The 23,911-nt window shown below is 48.5% G+C and overlaps 1 protein-coding gene across 4 annotated transcripts in view; it reads right to left on the reverse strand.

Annotated features, from left to right (window-relative positions):
- Positions 1–23,621, reverse strand: part of SLC2A13 (solute carrier family 2 member 13) — a 342,499-nt gene extending 318,878 nt beyond the window's left edge. The window contains exon 1 of one of the 4 annotated variants that reach the window (XM_070049659.1): positions 22,957–23,619. In XM_070049659.1, coding sequence (XP_069905760.1) covers positions 22,957–23,506 — 550 coding nt within the window. In that variant the 5' untranslated portion in view covers positions 23,507–23,619. Of the gene's footprint in view, positions 1–22,956 lie in introns of all 4 variants that reach the window. The other 3 variants (XM_051850398.2, XM_051850399.2, XM_051850400.2) reach the window with 3 other exon arrangements.
- Between the last annotated feature and the right edge of the window lie 290 nt (positions 23,622–23,911).

Here is a 23,911-nt window from a genome sequence, read left to right on the forward strand (position 1 = left end):
TAAGAGGTAAAATCTAATTTTGCAGAGGAAAAAAAACTACTGCTGGAGTCTTGTTATGTATGTGTCTGGGTATTTTAAAACAGAAATCTGAAACCCTAGCCAAGTTATAATGACAAATATAAAGAAAAAAAAGTATACAGACGCTTTTACCATATGTACACTACATATACAACTTCTTCTAAACTCTACATCCACTGTGATTTTTTTCAGATTTATGTATTTATTTGAAAAACAGAGTTACACACAGAGATAAAGACACAGCGATCTTCCATCTGCTGGTTCACTCCCCAAATGGCCGCAATGGTAGGGGCTGGGCCAGGCCAACCCAGGAGCCAGGAACTCCATCCAGGTCTCCCACGCGGATGGCAGGGACCCAAGTACTTGGGACATCTGCTGCTGCTACTGCTCTCCCAGGTGCTTCGGCAGGGGGCTGGATCAGAAGCGGAGCAGTTTCAATACCGGATAAAGGTGTCATGGGCATTGGCTTCACCACCTCCCCCATCATCGTTTTTTAGGAGTTACAATCAACATGTCCATTGATTCTATTGTCCTCTTCAGGGTGCTTATTGTTTGTGGATTGTATAGCTAAGTTCTACATGTTTCAAGTTGGCAACACAAGGTTTGAACACATCCCATGGCCTACATGGGCATTCTCCAACCAATGGGAAACACTCCTCCTCCCCATCCACTCCCATCATAGCTTTTTAAAAATTTCGGGGCCACCGCTGTGGCACAGCAGGTTAACATCCTGGTTAAGAGCCGGCATCCCATATGGGCGCTGGTTCAAGACTCAGCTGCTCCACTTCCAACCCAGCTCTCTGATATGGCCTGGGAAAGCAGTGGAAGATGGCCCAAGTCCTTGGGCCCCTGCACCCACATGGGAGACCCAGAAGAACTCCTGGCTGCTGGCTTCGGATCAGCGCAGGCCATTGTGGCCAATTGGGGAGTGAACCATTGGATGAAAGACCTCTCTCTCTCTCTGCCTCTCTTCTCTGTGTATCTCTGATTTTCAAATAAATAAATCTTTTTAAAAATTTCATATTGTACCTCCATAAATATCTTTATGTAAAGCAAGGTCTTTTTTTATGATAGGCAGAGTTAGACAGTGAAAGAGAGAGAGACAGAGAGAAAGGTCTTCCTTTTCCCTTGGTTCACCCCCCAAATGGCCGTTACAGCCGGCGTAATGTGCCGATCCGAAGCCAGGAGCCAGGTGCTTCCTCCTGGTCTCCCATGCGGCTGCAGGGCCCAAGCACTTGGGCCATCCTCCACTGCCTTCCAGGGCCACAGCATAGAGCTGGACTGGAAGAGGAGCAACCGGGACAGAATCCGGCACCCCAACCAGGACTAGAACGCAGGGTGCCGGCGCCACAGGCGGAAGATTAGCCAAGTGAGCCGCAGCGCCAGGCCAAATGCAAGGTCTTTATTTCCCATTTCCTTATAATCTCACGAGTGAAATTTCTGTTCCAATGACTATTAGCAGGGGCTGGTGACAGGTCTCTGTTTACAACGCTAGCAACCCACGTCAGAGTGCCAGTTCCGCCCCAACTGTTCTGCTTCCAAGCCAGGTTCCTGCTAATTCACACCCTAGGAGTCAGCAGGTGGTACTCACGTACTTGGGCCTCTGCCACCTATGGGAGAGACCCAAACTGAGTTTCAGGCACCTGCCTGCAACCTGCTCCGGCTCTGGCTGTTGCAGGCATTTGGGGACTGAACCAGCAAATGGAAGCTCTCTTCATTTATTTATGTGTGTGTGTGTGTGTGTATACCCCCTAGCAATAAAATGAAAATAATTCCATAAATCTGAGTCTGGTCTGAGGGTTGGGAGGGCAGGAAGGGCACCCACTTAGGCAGACCCCTCCCCTCACTCTATCACAGTGCCCAGCAACCAAGGCAAAGCACCAACCAATCCCTATTGGTTTGGCAGCTGGCTCTGGGAACACCAGTTCTTTGCACAGATGAGAGAGGCTTGCAGGGTGAGAAGGGATCCCTGCTCCCTGTGGCTGTGCAACAGAATGTGGCTGGGCCTTTGGGCAACTGTTGTGTCCGGCTTCAGAGGCTCCAGGTTCTGCACCCACACTATGGTGTGCACAGATCTTTCGTGTGGTTTTAACGCCTGCGTGGGTGAGGTGCCTGGGCACTGTCAGGCTGAGGGCAGGCTCACACTTGGTGGATGGTTCACCATGGCTGAGAGGGGCTGACACCCAGGATCATGCCAGTTGATATGATGACACTCTCTTCCTCCCTGCAGACCACAGAGGAGCCCCACCAGGCCCAACATGGTGACACCCTGGACTCTTGTCCCACTCCTGAGCACGGAGCAGAGCTCCCCGGTCACACCCAGCATATGCCTCTGGACATCCACTGAGGGACCAGACACTCCACTAAGTCACAGAGGCATAGTTCAAAGGTAAAAGGTATCAGAGGAGAAAACCAACTAGTGCCTGTAAATAAACACAGAACTGTAAGAAACACGAACAAGGACGACAATAGGACTCCCCAAAAGGAACATAATCACACTTCAATATTAGAACATGAAGATGTAGAAAGCAATCAAATATTAGAAAAGAATGATCAAAGGATCACTCAGAAACACAGACAAATGGATTCATGAGTTAAAGAAATCCATGCATGACATGAATGAAAAATTGTGCCGTGAGACAGATTTTCAAAAGAAATCAAACTAAAGTACTAGAAATGAAAAATTCAGGGGCTGGCACTGTGACGTAGCAGGTAAGCTGCCACCTGTAGTGCCAGCATCCCATATGGGTGCCAGTTCGAGTCCTGGCTGCTCCACTTCCAATCTCGCTCTCCTCTATGGCCTGGGAAATCAGTGGAAGATGGCCCAAGTCCTTGGATACCTGCACCCACATGGGAGACCCGGAGGAGGCTCCTGGCTCCTGCCTTCGGATCAGCGCAGCATTGGCCGTTGCAGCCAAGTGGGGAGTGAACCAGCAGATAAAATATCTCTGTCTCTGTCTCTCTTTCTCTCTCTGTAAATCTGACTTTCAAATAAAATAAATAAATCTTTAAAAAAAAAAGAATGAAGAATTCAATATGTCAAAAAATACAACAGAAAGTCTTAACAATATACTTGGTGAGGCAGGAAGAAAATCAAAGCTAAAATACAAATCTCTTGAAATATCTGTCAGAAAAAAAGAAAAAAAAAATTAGAAAAGCTGACATTAGTGTTCAAGATGTATGGAATACTATTAAACAACCAAACTTTCATGTCTTAGGAATTCCTGATGGAGTAGAAAGAAGAAATAGATTAGAAAGCCTACTCAGTGAAATACTAGCAGAAAACTTCTCTAATTTGGAGAAACATGGGACATCCAAGTACAGGAAGCACAGAGAACTCCTAACAGACATTATCAGAAAAGATCTTCATCATGACACATTGTAGTCAAACTTTCAAAAGTAAAACATAGAAAGATTCTAAATTGTACAAGAGAGAAATGCCAGATTACCACCAAAGGATTTTAAATTAGACTGAAAGCTGATTTCTCACCAGAAACCCTACAAGCTAGGAGAGAATGGAGACACACAGTCCAAGACCCAAAACAAAAACATTGCCAAAGCAGAGTACTGCACCCAGAAAAGCTCTCATGTATAAACAAATGTGAAATAAACCAAAAACAGAAATGGAAAGAACTTTTTACCACTCATGTAGCCTTACCAATGATACTTAAGGGTGTACTACACAGATACAGAGAAAGGTAGTCGACATCATGAAAGACTGTGACGGCAGAACATCTCCTGGTCAAAGTACAATTGAAATCCAAAAGAAACAATAGGAAAATTCATGGAGAAATGGCAGCACCAAGTCATTACTTATCAATAATAACTTTGAATTTAAGTGGCCTAATTTCTCCAATTAAAAGACACAGACTGCTGAATGGATTAAAGAACAAGACCTATTTGCTGCTGCCAAGAAACACACCTCACACCCAATGATACACACAGACTGAAAGTGAACGGACGGAAAAAGATACTCCATGCTAACAAAAAGCAAAAATGAGGGGCAGAGACAATGAAGAGCATTATGTAATGATTAAGGGATCAATTTAACAGGAAGATATACTCTAGTAAACATATATGCACCCAATATCAGGGCAACTGGGTATTTAAAACAAACGTTGAGGCCAACATGGTGGCAAAACAGGTAAGGCCATTGCCTGGGATGCCAGCATCCCACATTAGCGTTGGTTTGAGTCCTGGATCCTCCACTTCTAAGCCAGCTCACTGCCAATGGCCTGGGAAAAGCAGGAGAAGATGGTCCAAGCAAAACTGAGCCTCCATCGCACATACGGGAGACCCACATGAAGCTCCTGGCTTTGGCCTGGCCCAGCCCTGGCTGTTGTGGCAATGTGGGGAGTGACCAGCTAATAGAAGATATCTCTGTTTCTTCCTCTCTGCCTTGCTATGTACTCTTTTAAGTAAAAAAAAAAATCTTTTAAAAATGTTAATGGATGTAAAAGGAGACGTAAGCTTCACTACAGTAATAAAGGGAGACATCAACACCACACTTTCATCAGTGGACGGATCAACTAGACATAAAATCAAAAAGAGAAAACAGGGCTCGTGCACACTACGGATCAAATGCATCTAACTGATAAGTTCAGAACATTTCATCCCACAGCTACAGAATACACGTTCTCTTCATGAGTGCCTGGAACTTCCTCTAGGACATACCATACGCTAGGCCACAAAACAAGTCTCGACAAATTTTAAAAAGCTGAAATCATACCCTGAATCTTATCTGACCACAAATGAATGAAGCTGGAAATAACAACTTAAAAAACTCTACAGCCGCACGCTGCGGCTCAATAGGCTAATCCTCCCCCTTGCGGTGCCGGAACACGGGGTTCTAGTCCCGGTCGGGGCGCCGGATTCTGTCCCGGCTGCCCCTCTTCCAGGCCAGCCCTCTGCTGTGGCCAGGGAGTGCAGTGGAGGATGGCCCAAGTGCTTGGGCCCTCACCTGCATGGGAGACCAGGAGAAGCACCTGGCTCCTGCCATCGGATCAGTGCGGTGCGCCGGCCGCAGCGCGCCAGCCATGGCAGCCATTGGAGGGTGAACCAACGACAAAAAGGAAGACCTTTCTCTCTGTCTCTCTCTCTCACTGTCCACTCTGCCTGTCAAAAATAAAAAAGTAAATAAAAAAAACTCTACAAAATATGCCAATACTCTGAACAACATGCTCCTGAGTGAACAGTGGGTCATAAGAGAAATCAAAACAGAAATCAACAAATTCTTAGAAACAAAGGAAGATGACAATGCCATATGAAAACTTATTGGATAGTTTAAAAAAAAAAGTGCCAAGAGGATAGTCTATAGCAACTAATGCCTACATCAAGAAATTCAAAAGGTATTAAATAAAAGATCTAACAATGCATCTCAAGGACCTAGGAAAATAACAACAAAGCAAACTCAAAATTAGGAGAAAAGAAATAATTAAAATTAAGAGAACAAAACTCAAACAAGAAACAAGACACAAAAGATCAGAGAAATGAAGATCTGGTTTTCTAAAAAAAATAAATAAATAAACAAAATCGATACACTGCTGGCACTAACAGCAAACAAACAAAAAAAAAGTGTGAGAAGACCTAAATTAATAAAATCAAACATGAAAAAGGAGATGTTAAAACAGATAACACAAAAGTAACAAGAATCATCAGAAACTACTATAAACAGCTATATACCAACAAACTGGAAAACCTAGGAGAAATGGATAGGTTTCTGGACATACACAATCAATCAAAATTAACTCATAAAGACTTAGAAAATCTAAATAAACCAATAACCAAGACAGATATTCAATCAGTAACAAAGATTCTCCCAACAAAGAAAAGCCCAGAAACAAATGGCTTAACTACTGAATTCTACCGAACTTTTTTTTAAAAAGACTTATTTATTTATTTGAAAGTCAGAGTTACACAGAGAGAGGGGAGGCAGAGAGAGAGAGAAACAGAGAGAGGTCTTCCATCCGATGGTTCACTCCCCAAATGGCCGCAACAGCCAGAGCTGTGCCAATCCAAAGCCAGGAGCTTCTTCTGGGCCTCCCACGCAAGAGCAAGGGACTCAAGGACTTGGACCATCTTCTACTGCTTTCCCAGGCCACAGCAGAGAAATGGATGGGAAGTGGAGCAGCTGGTTCTTGAACCGGTGCCCATATGGGATGCCGGTGCTGCAGGCCAGGGCTTTAACCTGCTGTGCCACAGAGGTGGCCCCCCTTCTACCAAACTTTTAAGAAAAACTAGTTTCTATTCTGCTCAACCTATTCAAAATGACTTAAAGGCTTGAATCCTCTCAAAACTTTCCATGAGCCCAGCATCACCTTAATTACAAAACCAGGAAAAAAAAAAAAAACACACAAAAAGGAAAGAGAACTACCAACCAATAATCCTGATTAACACAGATGCAAAAATCCTCAACAAAATACTGGCTAATTGAATCCAACAACACATCAGAAAAATGATTCTCCTAGACCAAGTGTGATTTATCCCTTGTTCAACACATCCAAATCACTAAATGCGATACATCACATTAATAAATTGAAGAATAAAAACCTCATGGTTATCTCAATAAATGCAGAAAAAGCATTTGATAAAATACAACACCCTTTCATGATGGAAACTCTAAACAAACTGGGTATAGAAGAAACATTTTTCAACACAATCAAGGCAATTTATGACAAACCCACAGCCAGTATCCTATTTAAAGAGATAGGAGGCTGGCACTGCGGCATAGTGGGTAAAGCTGCTGCCTGCATTGTCTGCACCCCATATGGGCACCAGTTTGAGTCTTGGCTGATCCACTTTCAATCTAGCACTCTGCTAAGGCCTGGGAAAGCAGTAGAAGATGGCCCAAGTCCTTAGGCCCTTGCACCCATGTGGGAGACAGGAAGATGTTCCTAGCTCCTAACTTCGGATCAGCACAGCTCTGGCTGTTGCAGCCAACTGGGGAGTGAACCAGCAGATGGAAGACCTCTCTCTCTCTCTCTCTCTCTCCCTCTCTCTCTCTGTATCTCCCTCTCTCTTTGTGTAACTCTTTCAATAATCTTTAAAAAAATAAAAATTAAAAAAAAATAAAGGGGTAAAGCTGGAAGCATTCCACTTAAGATCCAGAAACAGACAAGGATGTGCACTCTCATCACTGCTACTCAACACAAGCCTGTAAGTTTCCGCCAGAGCCATTAGGCAAGAAAAAGAAATCAAGGGAATGCAAACGGGAAAGGAGGAAGTCAAATGATTTCTGTTTGCAGATGACATGATCCTATATACAGCAAACCAAAAGACTCCACTAAGAGACTATTGCAACTCACAGGAGAGTGTGGTAAAGTGGCAGGATATAAAATCAACACTCAAATATCAATAGCCTTTATATAAACAAACAATGCCATGGCAGAGAAAAAATTGTATGTCTAATATTCATAACAGCTACAAAAAAAAAAGTAAATACCCTGGAACAAATTTAACCAAGGAGGTAAAAGATATCTTTGATGAAAATTACAAAACATTAAATAAAGTAATAGAAGACACAAAAAAGTACAAAAAAACTTCCTTGTTTGTCAACTGGCAGAATATCATCAAAATGTCCATACTACTCATAGCAATTTAAAGATTCAATGCAACCTCAAAATACCAATGACATTCTGCTCACATCTAGAAAAAAAACTATGTTAAAATTCATATGGAAATACCAGAGACTCTGTACAGCTAGAGTAATCTTAATACAACAAAAACAAAGATGGAGGCATCACATAACCAGATTTCAAGACATACTACTGGGCAGTTATAACCAAAACAGCTTGGTACCGGCACAAATACAGATATGTAGAACTGTGGAACAGAATAATAACCACAGAAATTAATCCACACAGCTACAACCAACTAATCTTTGACAAAAGAGCTGAAATCAATTCCTGCAGAAAGAACAGTCTCTTCAACAAACGGTGCTGCAATAATTGGATCCATAACATTCTTATTTTATACCTCATACAAAAAGCAACTCAGATGGGATCAAGGATCCAAATTTATGATCTGATAACATCAAAATTACTAGAGGAAAACATCAGCCAAACTCTGCAAGACATTGGCATAGGCAAAGACTTCTTGGAAAAGACCTCAGAAGCAAAGGCAATCAAAGTGAAATGAAGACAAATGGAATTACATCCAGCTGAGAAGCTTCTTCACTGCAAAGGCAACAACAAAGTGAAGAGGCAACTGACAGAATGGGAGGGAATATTTGCAAACTATCCAACTGACAAAGGATTAATATCCAGAATCTATCAAGAGCGCAAGAAACTCAACAACAGCAAAACAATCCAGTTCAGAAATGATAACAGATATGAACAGGTATTTTTCAAAGGATGAAATACAAATGGCAAACAGACACATGAAAAAATGCTCAGGATCACTAGCCATCAAGGAATCGTAAATAAAAACCACCATGAGGTTTCACCTCAACCCAGTTAGAATGGCTAGCATCCAAAAATCAACAAACAATAAATGCTGGAGAGGATGTGGGGGAAAAGTACTTAAATATACTACTGGAAAGAATGTGAAGTAGTACAACCACTATGGAAGACAGTATGGTGATTTCTCATGTATCTGAATATAGCTCTACCAAATGACTCAGCCATGCTACTCTGGGAATTTACCCAAACAAAATGAAATTTGCATATGAAAGTTATTTATACCCCCATGTTTACAGCAACTCAATTCACAATAGCTAAAATGTGAAATCCAACCAGATGTCCATCAACTAATGACTACATAGAGAAAATGTGGTATATGAATTCATACACATATATATACCCTGTAATATAACACAGCACAAAAACAATGAAATCTTGTCTTATGCAACAAAATGGATTCAATGAATGATGCTTAGTGAAATAAGCCAGTCCCAAAAAGACAAATCATGTCTGCTTATCTAAGTTACAGTAGATATAGAAAACCAAAACACATGCAGAGGAATGAAAACCGCATCTTGTAATCTGATTGCTGTTTTTACCCCTTGTTTATACAGTTGTGGAACTGTAGTCTTTCCACTTCTTACTTGTTAAATATCATGGCTAGTGGTATATTAAGCCTGTGATGACAGAGTGGAGTGAAATTACGCTTTGGCAAAAATTAATTTATTTTTTCAAAAATTAAATTTAAAATAAAAAATGAAGGAAGGTAGGGGATTGAGGAAGGAAAAAATTAGTGATGGAAGTATGGTTACCCTCTTAGAATTGTACCTATGAAATACATGAAAATTGATCTGTGTATATTACTAAAATTTGTTTTTATCAAATAGAGAGACTCTTGGCACAGTCACCAACAGTGCTAACTTACCTAACTCTCGAGCACGCCCTTCCCTGAACTTCAACACTAACCCTCCTGTTCAACAAGCAGACGCACCCACAACCCACACAGCTCTGTTGTGGAGTCCACCCTCAGAAGGCTCTCACAGCACCTACAGTAAGCTCCTCTCCTTGGCTCCCATAGTCTGCGGAATGAAAGTCAGGTTAGAGGGTTGCACAGACCGAGTATGTTCCAGGGGAAATGACCTTCTGCTGGGACACTATGTTCTTTGCAATAGCTGACTGAAACAAACTAGATCACTCTCAACATCAGAAATCATTTAAAAAAAAAAAAAAGATGGATGAGAGGAAGAAGGACGAGTAAACTCTGCAGGATCCTACGTATCGCCATCGCACAGTGAACAGCTGCACGGGAGCTCCCAGGAAGCTTGCTCTCTGCAAGACGGATGCAGGCCAGGGCCGGCGCCGTGGCTCAGGCTCTCTAGGCTAATCCTCCACCTTGGGGCACCGGCACCCCGGGTTCTAGTCCCGGTTGAGGTGCCAGATTCTGTCCCGGTTGCTCCTCTTCCAGGCCAGCTCTCTGCTGTGGCCCAGGAAGGCAGTGGAGGATGGCCCAAGTGCTTGGGCCCTGCACCCCATGGGAGACCAGGAGGAAGCACCTGACTCCTGGCTTCGGATCGGTGCAGTGCCAGCCACAGCAGCCATTTGGGTGGTGAACCAACGGAAAAAGGAAGACCTTTCTCTCTGTCTCTCTCACTGTCTAACTCTGCCTGTCAAAAAAAAAAAAAAAGAAAAAAGAAAGAAAGAAAGAAAAGAAAAGAAAAGAAAAGAAAAGAAAAGAAAAGAAAAGAAAAGAAAAGAAAAGAAAAGAAAAGAAAAGAAGACAGAGACAGATGCAGGCCAGGACCAGTGCTCCAGTGCTGGTGTGCGTGCAGCTCCCAGGTCTCTCAGCCTCACCACCAGGTGGACAGGGCCTGGGGTGTGCATGACCTCAGAGTCGCTCTGGACACCGGCGCACCTGCTGCCAAACCACAGATGGTGGGTCCTTACCCTGAATACACCCATCTACCCCAAAGAACACGGGGGGCGGGCACTGAGCCTCGAGGTCCTAACACCAGCCCACATCAGAGTACCCACATAACACATAACACATCAGCCCACATCAGAGTACCTGGGCTCCATACCAAGCTCCAGCTGCTGACTGTAGAATCCCCGTTCCCTCCTGGGCTACCACAGGGCCTCTGTCCTTCTCCCAATAAAGAAACAAAAATTTAATTAAAGCAAGAGTAGAGGGAACAGGTGTGGAAGCCCCTAGTGTTATGATTTTAGAAGTACTAAAATGAGGTAAACACGGGCAATACCTGCATCACATTACCCAACACTACCTTACAGGATGACGTCTTTGTCTGTAGAGAGGCCTGAAGCTTAACCCCACACTACTCTGCTGTCCCAATTAATGCCACCACAATTCACTGCTGATCTACGTCTCCAGCCGTCAGAGACAGCACAGCAACGTTATCCTGAATATCACTTATACATGCAATATCCGAGTGTCTCGGCTTGATTTCCAGCTCCACTCCTGACTGTAGCTTCCTGCTACTGCAGAAGCTGCGGGGCAGCAGGCCACAGCTCACGGGATTGATTGGCTTCCTGCCACTGCCAGTGCAGACTGGATTGGGCTCCCAGCTCCCAATCTAACAGCCAAAGAGAACCAGCAACTCAAAGTCTGTCTCTCTCTCTCTCTCTCTCTCTCTCTCTACCTGTTAAACAAAAATAATAAAAACTTTTAAGAAGGTGCATGGTTGTTTGGCCCTTAAATACCATCCACATAATTTCAGTTCCCAATTTTCTCTCTATGCTGTATGGAATGAGCTCCTTACATGAAGTCATAAACTAAGCCCAAAAACATGGTGATGGAGTTTTATAAAAAAAAAAAAAAGTTTCTATTATTAAAATTCCTTTTACCCTACAGCTAGTACTTTCAAATGTTTTTTAATTATTATTATTAAGACTATTCATTCCTTGCCTCAGGAATGGCAAATAAATCTTTTCATTGGGAACCAACCTATCTTGTCTGTAAGTAGGCATATAAAATAACTACAGCACAACACAGATGTGAGAGCCCAGCTCCGCTGGGCCTCACCACCAGCAACAGGTGCACACTGTCAGCTCTTCCTCTCTCAGTCCCCAGGGCATCAGGTGGAACCCCTGCTCCCTCTGTGCTTTCCATGGCTGGGCTCCGCCTCCTGGCACAGACAAGCCCCTTCTCTCAGACCCAACTGTGCCAGGATCAGCACTCACTGGGTGCGGCTGACATCATGTGACCGAGACCATGGGAAAGGTGGACAGAGCGAGAAACGTACAGTAGAACAGTGCTGTGTGTCTCCCACAAGGGTTGTTTCTTTTGTGCAATACAAACTGCGGTTACCAGTAAGGAGAGACATCAAACCAACAGGAGCTTCCTCTCTCTCAATCAAAGAGGTATGAGGGCCGTGACGGGGACCAGGGCCAGCGATCACGCAGAGCCAGGCACCTCCACATCCGGGAGTCCGGAGCAGGCCCATCTGTTCAGTGCTGTGTGAACTCCCACACTGGAGACTCATGCACTGAGCACGCAGTGTCACTGGGCCAAGGATACACACTGGTGGGCAAACGCTGAGCACACCGGGGCTCTCCGCTGCACCAGGCAGCTGCCAGCTCTTTGCCACAATGAACTCGTCGATGCCAGTAACCAGGAGGCAGCATCTGTGCCTACTCAGCAGGTGTGAGAACCAGGGCAGGTGGGACGTGCGACTCCGTTTCCTACGTAACAGTGCCACAATCGGCTACCTACCTGGGGTCTCTCATATTCAACCATGCTACAGCACTCTTCTACTGCAAATTACTTTGTGCATTCTTCAGTTTGCTATGTACTTGTGGCTTGATATGTGAAAATGCATGGATGAGGAGAGGGGGGATGTAAATACTGCTAGCTCCCCGTTAACTGCCCCCAGTGAGTCTCTGATCTACCAGGAGAGATGCGCTATGCTAAAAAAAAGACCAAGCAGGTACACACCGCTGTGGCCAGACAGCTGGCCTGGGCAGAGGCTTCCAGCACAGGGTCACCACACCTTCCTGTACTCTCCAGTCCGCCGTCCCCTTCCAGGCCCAAGGCATTCAAGAACAGGTACTGTCTCTGCCTTTGTCTCTCTGGCACCCGACAAGTCAGCACTCAGTGAATGCAGAGCAGGAGCTGGAGGGAACATCAAGGAAAAGCACACAGCAAGCAGAGAGGAGCAGGGGCTTCAAGGGGGCACGCTGGGAACGTGTGGTTTGCGTTTTAGCTGCTCCACTCACAGGCATCCTGCTCCCCAGCCCCAGCAAGGGCAAGGAATGCTCTACCCAGGGTTGTTTGCTAAACATCATTTCCTGTTAAATGCCAAGGGCGTGTCCAAAAAACACCTGCCACACTCCACAGTGTGCACTTTGAACATGACGTTCAAGGGAAAGATGGTCCGACGAATGGTGGTGGGAGCACTGGGTAACCACGTGCAAAAGAATGAAGCATATCCTTAACTGGCACCATGAGCAAAGTCAGTGAAACCTAAGACCCAAACTGTACCATTCTAGACGGAAGCGAAGGGAAGAGCTTCAGGACACTAGACTTGGCAATGACTTCCTAGACATGGGCCACAAACGTGAAAAAGGACAAACAGGATGACATCACGTTGGAAATTTCTGCACATCAAAGGACACCATCAACCCAAAGGCAAGCTGCTAAACAGAAGGGGGGATCTGCATGCAGCACATCAGGGAAGGGCTTCCGGTTCAGAACAGGCAAGAAACACAACTCAACCACCCCATCAGAAACAAACCCATTCCCCAGGCACAGGCAGGTGTCTGACGCAGAGGTTAAGATACCCAGGGCTCCTAGCAGACTACCCATGTGCCAGTCCCGGCTCCACTCGTGAGTCTGGCTTCCTGCAAATGCGTACCCTGCGAGACTGTCATAAGGGGCCAAGTAGTCGGGCTCCTGCCACCCAGACTGCATTCCCGGCTCCCAGGCATTTAGGAAGAAAACCAGTGCACGGGAGCTCTCGTATTCAAATACAGAAGTAACACTTTTTAAAAATAACAGGTGGAGGACTTGAATGGACAACTTTCCAAAGAAGATATACGAATAGCCAATCAGTAAATAAAGAGGTGCTCAACCTCAGTAATCCTAAGAAAAATGTAAATCAAAACCACAGACATCACTGGACATCTGTCAGAATGACCAACTGTCAAGAGAAAATAAATTAACATGCACCTGTGAAGATGGAGAGAAACTACAACCTCTGTGCACAGTGGGGAGGGAGATAACATGGTACGACCACTATGGGAAAAAGTATGCAGTTCCCTCCAAAAATTCAAAACACAACTACCATATTCCCACAAGCTTTGGAAGTGCCTTCATATACCATATGCAAACATATACATACACATTGGTGCAGGAAAAAAAAAAAACCACACACAACTACCGTATGGTCCAGCAATTCCACTCCGGGATACAAACGCAAAGGAATTCAAAGCAGTATCTGTAAGAGAGATTTGCACTCTCACACTGAGTACTGTCCTCAACAGCCCACAGAGGAGTACAATCCAAATGTCCATAAACAGATGAGTGCATTAGGAAAACATGGTGTAACCAGCAATACAATGGAGTATTACACAATCTCTGGAAGAAAATTCTGACACTTGAGGTGACATGGATGAACCTCTAGAATACTCAGCTAAGTGAATTAAGCCAGACAGAAGGCAAAGCATTGCATGATCCCACAATGTAAAGCAGTCCCAATCGCAAAAACATAAAGCATACAGGCGGAAGCCAAGGGGCCGAGATGGGTGGGAATTACTGTTTAAAAGACAAGAGGTGAGGCCGGCGCTGCGGCTCACTAGGCTAATCCTCCGCCTAGAGGCGCCGGCACCCCGAGTTCTAGTCCCGGTTAGGGCACCGGATTCTGTCCCGGTTGCCCCTCTTCCAGGCCAGCTCTCTGCTGTGGCCCGGGAGTGCAGTGGAGGATGGCCCAAGTGCTTGGGCCCTGCACCCCATGGGAGACCAGGAGAAGCACCTGGCTCCTGCCTTCGGATCAGCGCGGCGTGCCGGCTGCAGCGCGCTGGCAGCGGCGGCCATTGGAGGGTGAACCAACGGCAAAGGAAGACCTTTCTCTCTGTCTCTCTCTCTCACTGTCCACTCTGCCTGTCAAAAAAATAAATAAAATAAAATAAAATAAAATAAAATAAAATAAAATAAAGAGGTGGGGCCAGCACTGTGGCATAATGGGTAAAGCTACCACCTTCAGTGCCAGCATCTTATATGGGTGCCGGTTCGTGTCCCAGCTGCTCCACTTCCGATCCAGCTCTCTGCTAATAGCCTGGGAAAGCAGCAGAAGATGGCCCAAGTCCTTGGACCCCTACACCTGCATGGGAGACTCACAAGAAGTTCCTGGCTCCTGGCTTCAGATGGGCACAGCTGTGGCTGTTGTGGCCAATTGGGGAGTGAAACAGCGGATAGAAGACCTCTCTCTCTCTCTGCCCCTCCTCTCTCTAACGTCTCAAGATGAAAACACTCCAGAGATCTGCTTTGCAATAAGGAGAACAGCCTGAACACTACTGTACTGAGACATGACAATCCTTAAAATTACAAAGTTCATGACCAGTCCTGTGTCAGGATAAGCCTCCACCTGGAGTGCCAGCATCCCATATGGACGCCAGTTCTGGCCCCAGCTGCTTCACTTCCAATCCAGCTGTCTGTTGTGGCCTGGGAAGGCCGTGGAAAATAGCCCAAGTCCTTGGGCACCTGCACCCGCATGGGAGACATGGAAGAAGCTCCTGGCTCCTGCCTTTGGATCAGCCCAGCTCTGGCTGTTGCAGCCATTTGAGGAGTGAACCAGTAGATGGAAGACCTCTCTCTGCCTCTCCCTCCCTCTGTATGTAACTCTGCCTCTCAAATAAATAAAATCTTGAAAAAACAAAATAAAAAATAAAAATTATAGACCACTCAACTTTCCTGGAGAAAGCCTGTCCAAAAAAATTCTAAAAAGATGGCGGGAAATGTGCTTTGGCATATAGGGTAAAGCTATCACCTGCAATGTCGGCATCCCATATGGGTACAGGTTCAAGTCCCAGCTGTTCCACTTCTGATCCAGCTCCCGGCTATGGCCTGGGAAAGCAGTAGAAGATGGCCCAAGTCCTTGGGCCCCTGCACCCATGTGGGAGACCCGGAAGAAGCTCCTGGCTTTGGATCGGTGCAGCTGCAGCCATTGCAGCCAACTGGGGAGTGAACTGGTGGATGGAGGGCCTCTCCTTCTCTCTCTGTATAACTATGACTTTCAAATAAATTCTAAAAAATAAATTTAAAAAAAGATTACAAAGTTCTTGTTACTCTTTCACCATAATAATGAAACAAAATGCATCTACACTAAAGCACACAAAAGTATGCTCACTGACTGTCATGGTGAACACCAGTGATGCTGGATCCAGGCAGAGGTGAGCATCTGCCGGCAGCTGCCAACAGCCAGCTCCTGGAGCCGGCCGTACCCCAAGTGCCAACGCGGGCTCCTCCCAGTACATGTGTGACCAGCGTGCAATTACTTCCCTTGTTTTCTTCCACAACATCCTCACTTTAAAATAAAGATAGTATTCATTATGCCACTGGGTTAGAATGAAGACCATGCATTAGTACCTGCAACATGTCTACAAGTGCAAGCATTCAACAGATTTTAGGCAGGCGTCACCAGAGCCAGGGTGTGGACAGCTAAAGTGCTTGCCAGTCCACATTCTGCTGTGAGGAAAGACCACCTGGAACGCCCCGGCAAAGGGCAGGGAGATGACGACCCCTGGCACGCCGCTCAGGTTTGCCAGAAAACGAGGCCCACGCCAGGTGACCTGGATGCAAAGTGCAGGCCATGCACTTCCCATCTGTGGTGCTAACACTTAGTAAAATAATAAAAGGCCTAAACAGAAATGCACAGTGTTCCCAGCCTAAGTTTAGAAGGTCCCATTAAAATGTTTTTTTTTTTTCTCTACATCAAGGGAAATGGATTTTTTAAAGATTTATTTATTTATGTGGGAGGCAGAGTTGGGGGGGGGGGCAGGTTTTTCATCCACTGGTTCACTCCCCAAATGGCTGCAACAGCCAGGGCTGGACAGATCCAAAGCCAGGAACTCCTTCTCGGTCTCCTACTTGGGTGCAGGGGCCCAAGCACTTGACCATCCTCTGCTGCTTTTCCAGGCCATCTGCAGGGAACTAGATCAGAAGTGGAGCAGGTAGGACTCAAACCAGCATCCATATGAGATGCCAGTGCTGCAGGTGTAGACTTTACCTACTATGCCACAGCGCTGGCCCAGGAAATAAAATTCTGACTGTGGAAAAGGTTCGAGGTTCCCTGTGAGCACAGCTCCTCCTTCCGACAGCAGGAGCTCTGCGACCGGCAGCAGCGTGGATTCGAGGTGCTGCTGCTTACGGACTCCGACCACCACAGAAGAGAAAGGAAAAGAAATGAAAAAGCTGCAGAAAGAGGATCACGTGGAAGGAGCCAGGTTTGATCAGAGAAAAACGGGCTCACATACTTCTGCCCACAGATTGGGCAGACGTTTGGTCCAGGGGTTAAGAATTGCTGGAGATGCCCACATTCCATGCTACAATGCCTGGGTTCCCAGACCCAGCTCTGCACAGTGCCCCCCAGGGAGGTAGCAGGTGATGGTTCAAGAAGCTGTGGGAAATCCAGACTGAGTTCTGGGCTCCTGGCTTTGGTCCAGTCCCGGTGGCTGCAGGCATTTGGGGAGCTAACAAGCAAATGCAACAGCTAGGTCTATCTTTCAGACAAAATAAATTTGTTGAGTTCTATTAATAAATATATTATCTGAGTTCTATTAATAAATCTTACATTGTGTCCAAAGATGCTGGCGTCAGTCATCTAACTTTAACCATGTTCTCACTTGGAGCTTGTGATAAAAGGAAACGTGGATGAGGGAAAAGGTAGTGTTTCCCACAGAAGTCACGTGATCAACTCCACATCACTCATGTCTAACATCAGTTAACAGACTTCTGTCAGTCGCCTGAAGAGGGTGTTACAATATCACTAAGCAAACATACTTAGCTTGTAAGTCCCTGTGCCACCAGACAGAAAAGGGAGGGAGTGAGGGAGCAAAACTCTTAATATATAGAAAACAAGGAAAGAGAATCAAGTGTTATTCTCAAATCTGTTTCTTTTTCTATTATTTACTTACTTGAAAGACACAGAGAGAGACAGAGACACAGAGAGAGAGATTTTACATCTGCTGATTCAATCCCTAAATGGTCGCAATGGCAGGAGCTCAGCTGATCAGCAGCCATGCGCATCTTGTGGGTCTTCTACATGGGTGCAGGGGCCCAAGGACTTGGGCCATCCTCTGCTGATTTCCCAGGTATGTTACCCCGGAGCTGGACTGGAAGTGGAGCAGCCAGGACTTGAACAGGCGCCCATATGGGATGCCCGTGCTGTTGGCGGTGGCTTTACCTACTATTTCACAGCACCAGCCCCTCATGTCCATTTCTTACTAGTAGGAGGCAAAAATCCTATACACAAGTCCTGTGAAAAAAAGACAAAGAAAGAAAACCAGGAGGGGGGGTGTAGGAAAAATTGTGATCACTATCCCCACAAAAACATTTCCATGAGCTGATTTGCTATTTGAACATCTGGCTGCATCTGGCTGAGAAAGCTTACCATACACAGAAGTCTTTATCAATGTTACTCTTGATTTGCATGATTTGTTCATCCAAAAAGATTTTATATTTGCTTTACATTAAGGAATAAAAATTTCAAGTGCTATTGGAGAATAAAATATGTTGTATTTCTAGTAGTTTCGCAACAAGCCAATTACAGGCTGCTTCCTATATGCGGCTACAACTGTGTTCCACTAGAGGGAGTCCTGCAACAGGAAGATGGAGGAGAAACTGATGTGATTAACTAAAGACCAACGCTGTACAAATTACCCTCAGTTCTTAGTAAAGCATCTCAAAATTGGGGAGTATCAGAATTTAGAGGCCCACAGACACTAAATAAACACCAACAGCATGAGAAAGGGCTATTCTGTATGTCTTCTGGCTGGCCACGTATATGCCAATAGTGATCAATAGAATTATGCTCTAGGAATCTGTCTTGCCTAGACAACTCACTCCTGTATCATGCAGGAGAGATACAAAGTAACAGGAACTAACCACATAAAGCAAGCCTGGGCAACTCACATGTTAGTTACATGCTGTAACCATGTAACTAACCATATGTTAAAACCTGAGTTACAGGTACAACCCTGATACACAGACACCTTTTTATGCCAGAACAGGTGATTTCTGAGATAGAAAATTGGTATCCTGTTAGAAATTTGAGTTTCCCAAGCCCAAGTGGTGACAGCCAGGGATAGGAAGAATGGATAGGGTCTGGCCTCATGCCTGGGGGGGTCTAGTCCCAGAGCAAACTCATGAGGGCAAAGAAAATACTGAAAACAATGATCCAGCCAGGGCAGGCCATCAACAGACTTTGTTGCAACCCTTCAAGGAAGCAGAACCTTAAAGTAACAAACAGGAGCCCCTGACTTGCAGATGCCTGGGTCTGTTACTACTGACTCACTTAGCACAGATTAAGTTCCCTCCACTGCAGGACTCCATTGTCTGTCCAAACTTCCTGCAGAAAGGCCCTGGGCTGTTCCTGTGCCAGCCATTCACAGCCACACCCTGGCTTCTCCCACCCTGTAGTGAGCAACTCTAAAGGGTTTGTTTGTAGACTTTCTAAGAGCCTGAAAGTGCAAAGGAGGGAGGGACACTAAAAGTCAAATACATAAATAAACCAAAAAGAAAAAATATCAGACTCCAGGGCTATTTCCTTACATCACTGACAGTTAAAAACCATCAATGGGGGTGGGCATTGGCCTGATGGTTAAGCTGCTGCTCCCTTACCACAGTGCTTGGCTTTGTGTGCCAGCCCCACTCTTGATTCCAGCTTCCTGCTAATGAGCACCCTGGGAGGCAGTGGTGAGGGCTCTAGTACCTGAGCCCCCCCCCCCTCCCACCTCGGGAGACCACACCGAGGCTGCAATCTCAGGTCCTAGCTTTGGTCTAGTGCAGCCTTGGCCCTTGTGGGCATCTGTACCAACAGCAGATGCGAGCTTTGTCCGCTTCTGCTTCTGTGCCTCTTAAATAAAACAAAAACAAAATCCTCCACTGGCTATCCATGAACACATCTGGCCAAACAAGCTGTGCTCAGCCTGAGCCCTGCACACACACTCCTGTTCCGAGACGACCCCAACCCCACCTCTCACTCACCTAGACACCTGTGCAGGGTGTTAAAAGAGCAAGATCTGTGCATACCTCACCGTAAGTGTGCAGGGTGTTAAAAGAGCAAGGCTGTGTGGTTTTGTTTGGAATGCCGACTCTGTCATTTAACTACTATAAACAGGTTTGCCTTCCAGTCAAACAGCTCGGAAGTCTAGCCCTGCCTGGGTGCCCACTCCACACACAAGCACCTCTTCTCTACCATCTGTTGAACTCCTACTCACCCGTCAAACCCCAGCTTAAATACCCATCCTGCGAAGTCTTCCTCAGTCCTGTGTCCTACTGACTTCCCTCAAGAGACTCAATTTCCCGCTTTCTTGCGTTCCCGCTGGGCACCTGAGCAAAATCTCCATCGCACTTTAATTGCTCCCTGAGTGTCTTCCTGCTCCATTAAAGAACGTACACCCCAGGGTGGGGTTTTTCTCCACCTAATTACTGCCTACCCCAATCCTGACAGCATCTATAACGGAAGCTTAATTAGCCGTGTTGAATAGATAAATGGGTGATTTCACTCACCTATTACAACCAAAACCTCCAGATGACCTTTCAAGTACTTGTATCGCACCAGCTTTCCTTTGTGCAAAGAACGATTCTGACTTACGGTGAGATCCCACCAGCAATGGGGCTTTTTTCATGTGACTGTTCACAATCATTCACTCATTTATTCAGCTCATCTGTCCTACCTGTCAGGAACACATCAGTGAACAAAATTAAGAAAAATCCCTGCCCCGCGGGCCGGGCCCCCACTTTCCGCAGTTAAGTTCGTCAAGGAAAGGAGTTGCCTTGGCAAACTTATCTGCAGAAGCGAGCAGAACCACATTTTGGGGGCCATGTCCGGGTTGCTGGATCTAACTGCTGTGCACTGGGGATCTGGCACCACGGCTTAAGTAACAATTCGGGACACCTGGATCCCACCTGGCACTGCCTGGTTGGACACAGCTATTCAGTTTCTTCTTCTGCTTCCTGCTCACCAACCAGGGTGGGGGGCTGGGGGGGGGGTGCAGCAGGTGATGGCCCATGTGCCTCGATCCCTGCCACTCACATGGGAGACAGGGATGGAATTTTCAGCTTCACCCTGGGCTACCTCTGGCTGTTTTGAGTGCTCGAGGAGTAAATCAGCAGGTGGAATCGCTGTTTCAAGTAAAAAATGAAAATAAAAAGAAATCATAATGGTTGTGACTTCTCCTTTAGAAGGCTGGTTATCAATAGGAGTTTTAAGGATTTCGTGTGTACAGCTAAACGCTTTGACCAGATCCTACCTTGAAGCAGCTTTTCTGGCTTTGTGGTTTCTCACTTAAAAAAAGTGTATTTGAAAGGGTTACAGAGAAAAAGAGGGAGATACAAAGGAAGAGATTTCCATCCGCTGGTTCACTTCCGAAGTGGGAGCAGCAGACAGGGCCGAGACAAGCCGAAGCCAGGAGCCAGGACCTTCCTCCTGGTCTCCCAAGTGGCTGCAGCTGCATTATCAGGGAGCTGGACGGGAAGTGGCGCACCAGGGACTCGAACCGGCGCCCGGAGGTGATGCTCTCCTCAGAGGTGGCGGCTTAACGCTGGTCCTGCTTTGTGGTTTCTCAATGTGCCCTATTTCAAAGTCTAGCTATGACCCTAAAACAAGGTGCCAAAGAGGAGGGCTCCGAGGAAACCTGGTCCAGTGTGTGTCTGCCAGGAGAAGGGAGATGGGCCCCCTTGGGGTTAGTCCCGGCCACACCCCAAACCAGGGAGCCTGAGAGCATTGCAGGGGCTGGGACACAGAGACCCCACAGCCCCTGCCGCTCTGACCGCCTGCTTCACATCCTGGCTGTTCTGACACCACCCACTGAGCACATCCCACTCTCCCTTTCTGCATGGGTCCCCTGCGTTAGGTTCCTCTCTGCTCATTTCTCCAGTGAAACTACCCCTGTGTCGATGGACCATCTCCAAGGGAGAAGGCAACTGACCTTCTCTGCTGGGGTCACTGAGTCCTGCACTCGTATTAGCCTCTCATCAAGCTCTACCTTGGGGGGCTGTCAGGAATATCGACCCCTCCCTCTTCTCGCACCGGCTCAACACCGGGGAGAGGACATGACGCACAACCTGGGCTGGATCTTCCCGCCAGCACCCCCCCCCCCCAAAGGGTACTGAATACTAGGAGGCTTCATTTAGAGATCTCTGGAAAACATCGCCAATTTGTTTACCGAACAAATCTTGCTACCCAAAACGATGTTATTCCCACATTCTATCCAACAGAAGCCACTCAGGTGTCCCCAAGCAGACAAGGCTTAGAACAGAATCCTGGTCACCTGGCTCAAGGCAGGGTACCCTGGTGGCCCAGCTAGGGTAGGGTATCAGGGTCTCCTGGCCGCCCACTTTAGAGCAGGGTACCTGCGCACGGGCCCTAAGGACACAGGCGGGTGCAAGGAAGGCGGGGTTAACCTCAGCTTCAGGGCTGGGCCACTCTGGAGCCTGTGGCCCGACTTAACATTACACGGAGAGCCTCACTCACACCGCACAAAACGAACTCAAGCCAAGTCAGCCCTAAGGCGCCCAGGCTGCGTTCGAGGATGGTGTCTCGGACGCGGCGCGGGGAACCGGCGGCTTCTTCGCTGCCTGCCTTGGAAGCCACGGGGCTCATCAGAAGCGAAGCGTCCCCGGGAAGCACGCGCAGAACGGCCAGGTGGGCAGCGGCCCCGGCCCAGGGGAGCCACCCAGCCCCGCTACGGGAAGCAAAAAATATCCTAATGACCGGACACTAAAACAGCATCAGCGGTGCGTCCTGGAAAATAATCACCAGTGAGTGCTTTCTAACAACTTCCGTCTGCCGAGCCCGTGCCAGACGGCCCTGCCCTGGCCGGGCGAGCCGCGGGCGTAAACCCCTCCGTGTCCTAAACTGAGCCACAAGCAGGCGTCCCTCGGGGCGCGGACCCCCAGCGGGAGCCGCCCCCGGACGCACCAGCGAAGCGGACGCGCCCTTTCCCTCGCTGCTCCGCTGGTGGACAGCAGGGCAGGCGGGGCGCACAGCCCGGCCGCGGTGGCGAACGAGGACCCCGCGGGCCCGCAGAGCCCACGGCGCGCGTGGAGGGAGGCTAGGAAAGTTGCAGAGCCACCAGGCACAGCAGCAGCGCCCACGGGGAGGGCGCCACGTCCCGCCCGCCCGGAGAGCAAGGACCAGGGCGGGGAGCAAGGCGGGGGAACCCAGCGCAGCTCCGGGTCCCGGTCGGCGGACCCGGAACGACGGCCACGCCAGGCTGGGAGCCCCCTCCCCACCCAAAAAGCAAAGGGCATCAAGGCGCCCCCGAGCGCCCAGAGCCGGGCAGGGCGCGCGGCGCCGCCACTCACCGATGCCGAAGCCCACGATCAGGCGGCCGGCGAGCAGCGTCTCCTTGGAGGCGGCGGCGGCCAGCACGGCCGAGCCCGCGGCGAAGAGCGCGCTGGCCAGCAGGATGGCGGCGCGGCGGCCGCAGGCGCCGTTGAGGGCCCCGCCGGCCAGCGCCGCGACGGCGGCCGCCCCCACCGTGCTGGACACCAGCAGCTCCTGCCACAGCGCGTCCAGGCGCAGCCGCCGCTTGAGCAGCAGCATGGCCCCCGACACCACGCCCGTGTCGTAGCCGAACAGGAAGCCGCCGAGCGCCGAGAAGGCGGCCACCACGTACACGAAGCCGGGGGTCTCGCCCTGCTGGAACTGGCGCCGCGCCGCGCGCTCCAGCTCCGCCGCGCCGCCCGCGCCCGCGCTCTGCAGGCTGGCGCTCGACTCGGCGGCCGCCAGGAGGCTGCGCTCGCCGGCCGGGCTGGCCGCGCCGGGCTCGGGCTGCCGGCGGCGCCGCTCGCCCATCAGGCTGCTCAGGCTGCGCAGCGTGTACTCCACATTCTCGCTCGCCGCGCGGGACATGGGGCAGGCGCCCGGCGGGCTGCTCCCGCTCGGCCCGCGGCGCCCCGGGGACAAAGTTGCGGCCGGCCGCGGCGTCCACGCTCTGCCGAGCTGGCGCTGCGGAGCGGCGGGGGCGGGGCGCGGTCACGTGCGGCCTGGGGGTGGGGCCGGGCGCTCCTCCCACCCACCCGATGGCGGGGCGTGGCCTCGCCGCGACTCTCCGCCCTCTGTGGGCGTGGCCCTGGGGTGCCCCGCCCTCCGGGGGGATGCTGAGGTGCAGCGCCTGAGGGGCGGCCCGCGGGAGACCGCGGCGCGGCCGTGGGGCTGCCTGTGCCGCGCCCGACACCGCCCTCGCGCGGCCGCTTCCCGGGGCGAGGGAGCGCCTCCCCTCAGGCCGCGGGCGCCGGCTCCCCGCAGGTGCGGTCC

This window comes from Oryctolagus cuniculus, chromosome 9 (genome assembly GCF_964237555.1).
Source record: "Oryctolagus cuniculus chromosome 9, mOryCun1.1, whole genome shotgun sequence".
Classification (NCBI taxonomy): domain Eukaryota; kingdom Metazoa; phylum Chordata; class Mammalia; order Lagomorpha; family Leporidae; genus Oryctolagus; species Oryctolagus cuniculus.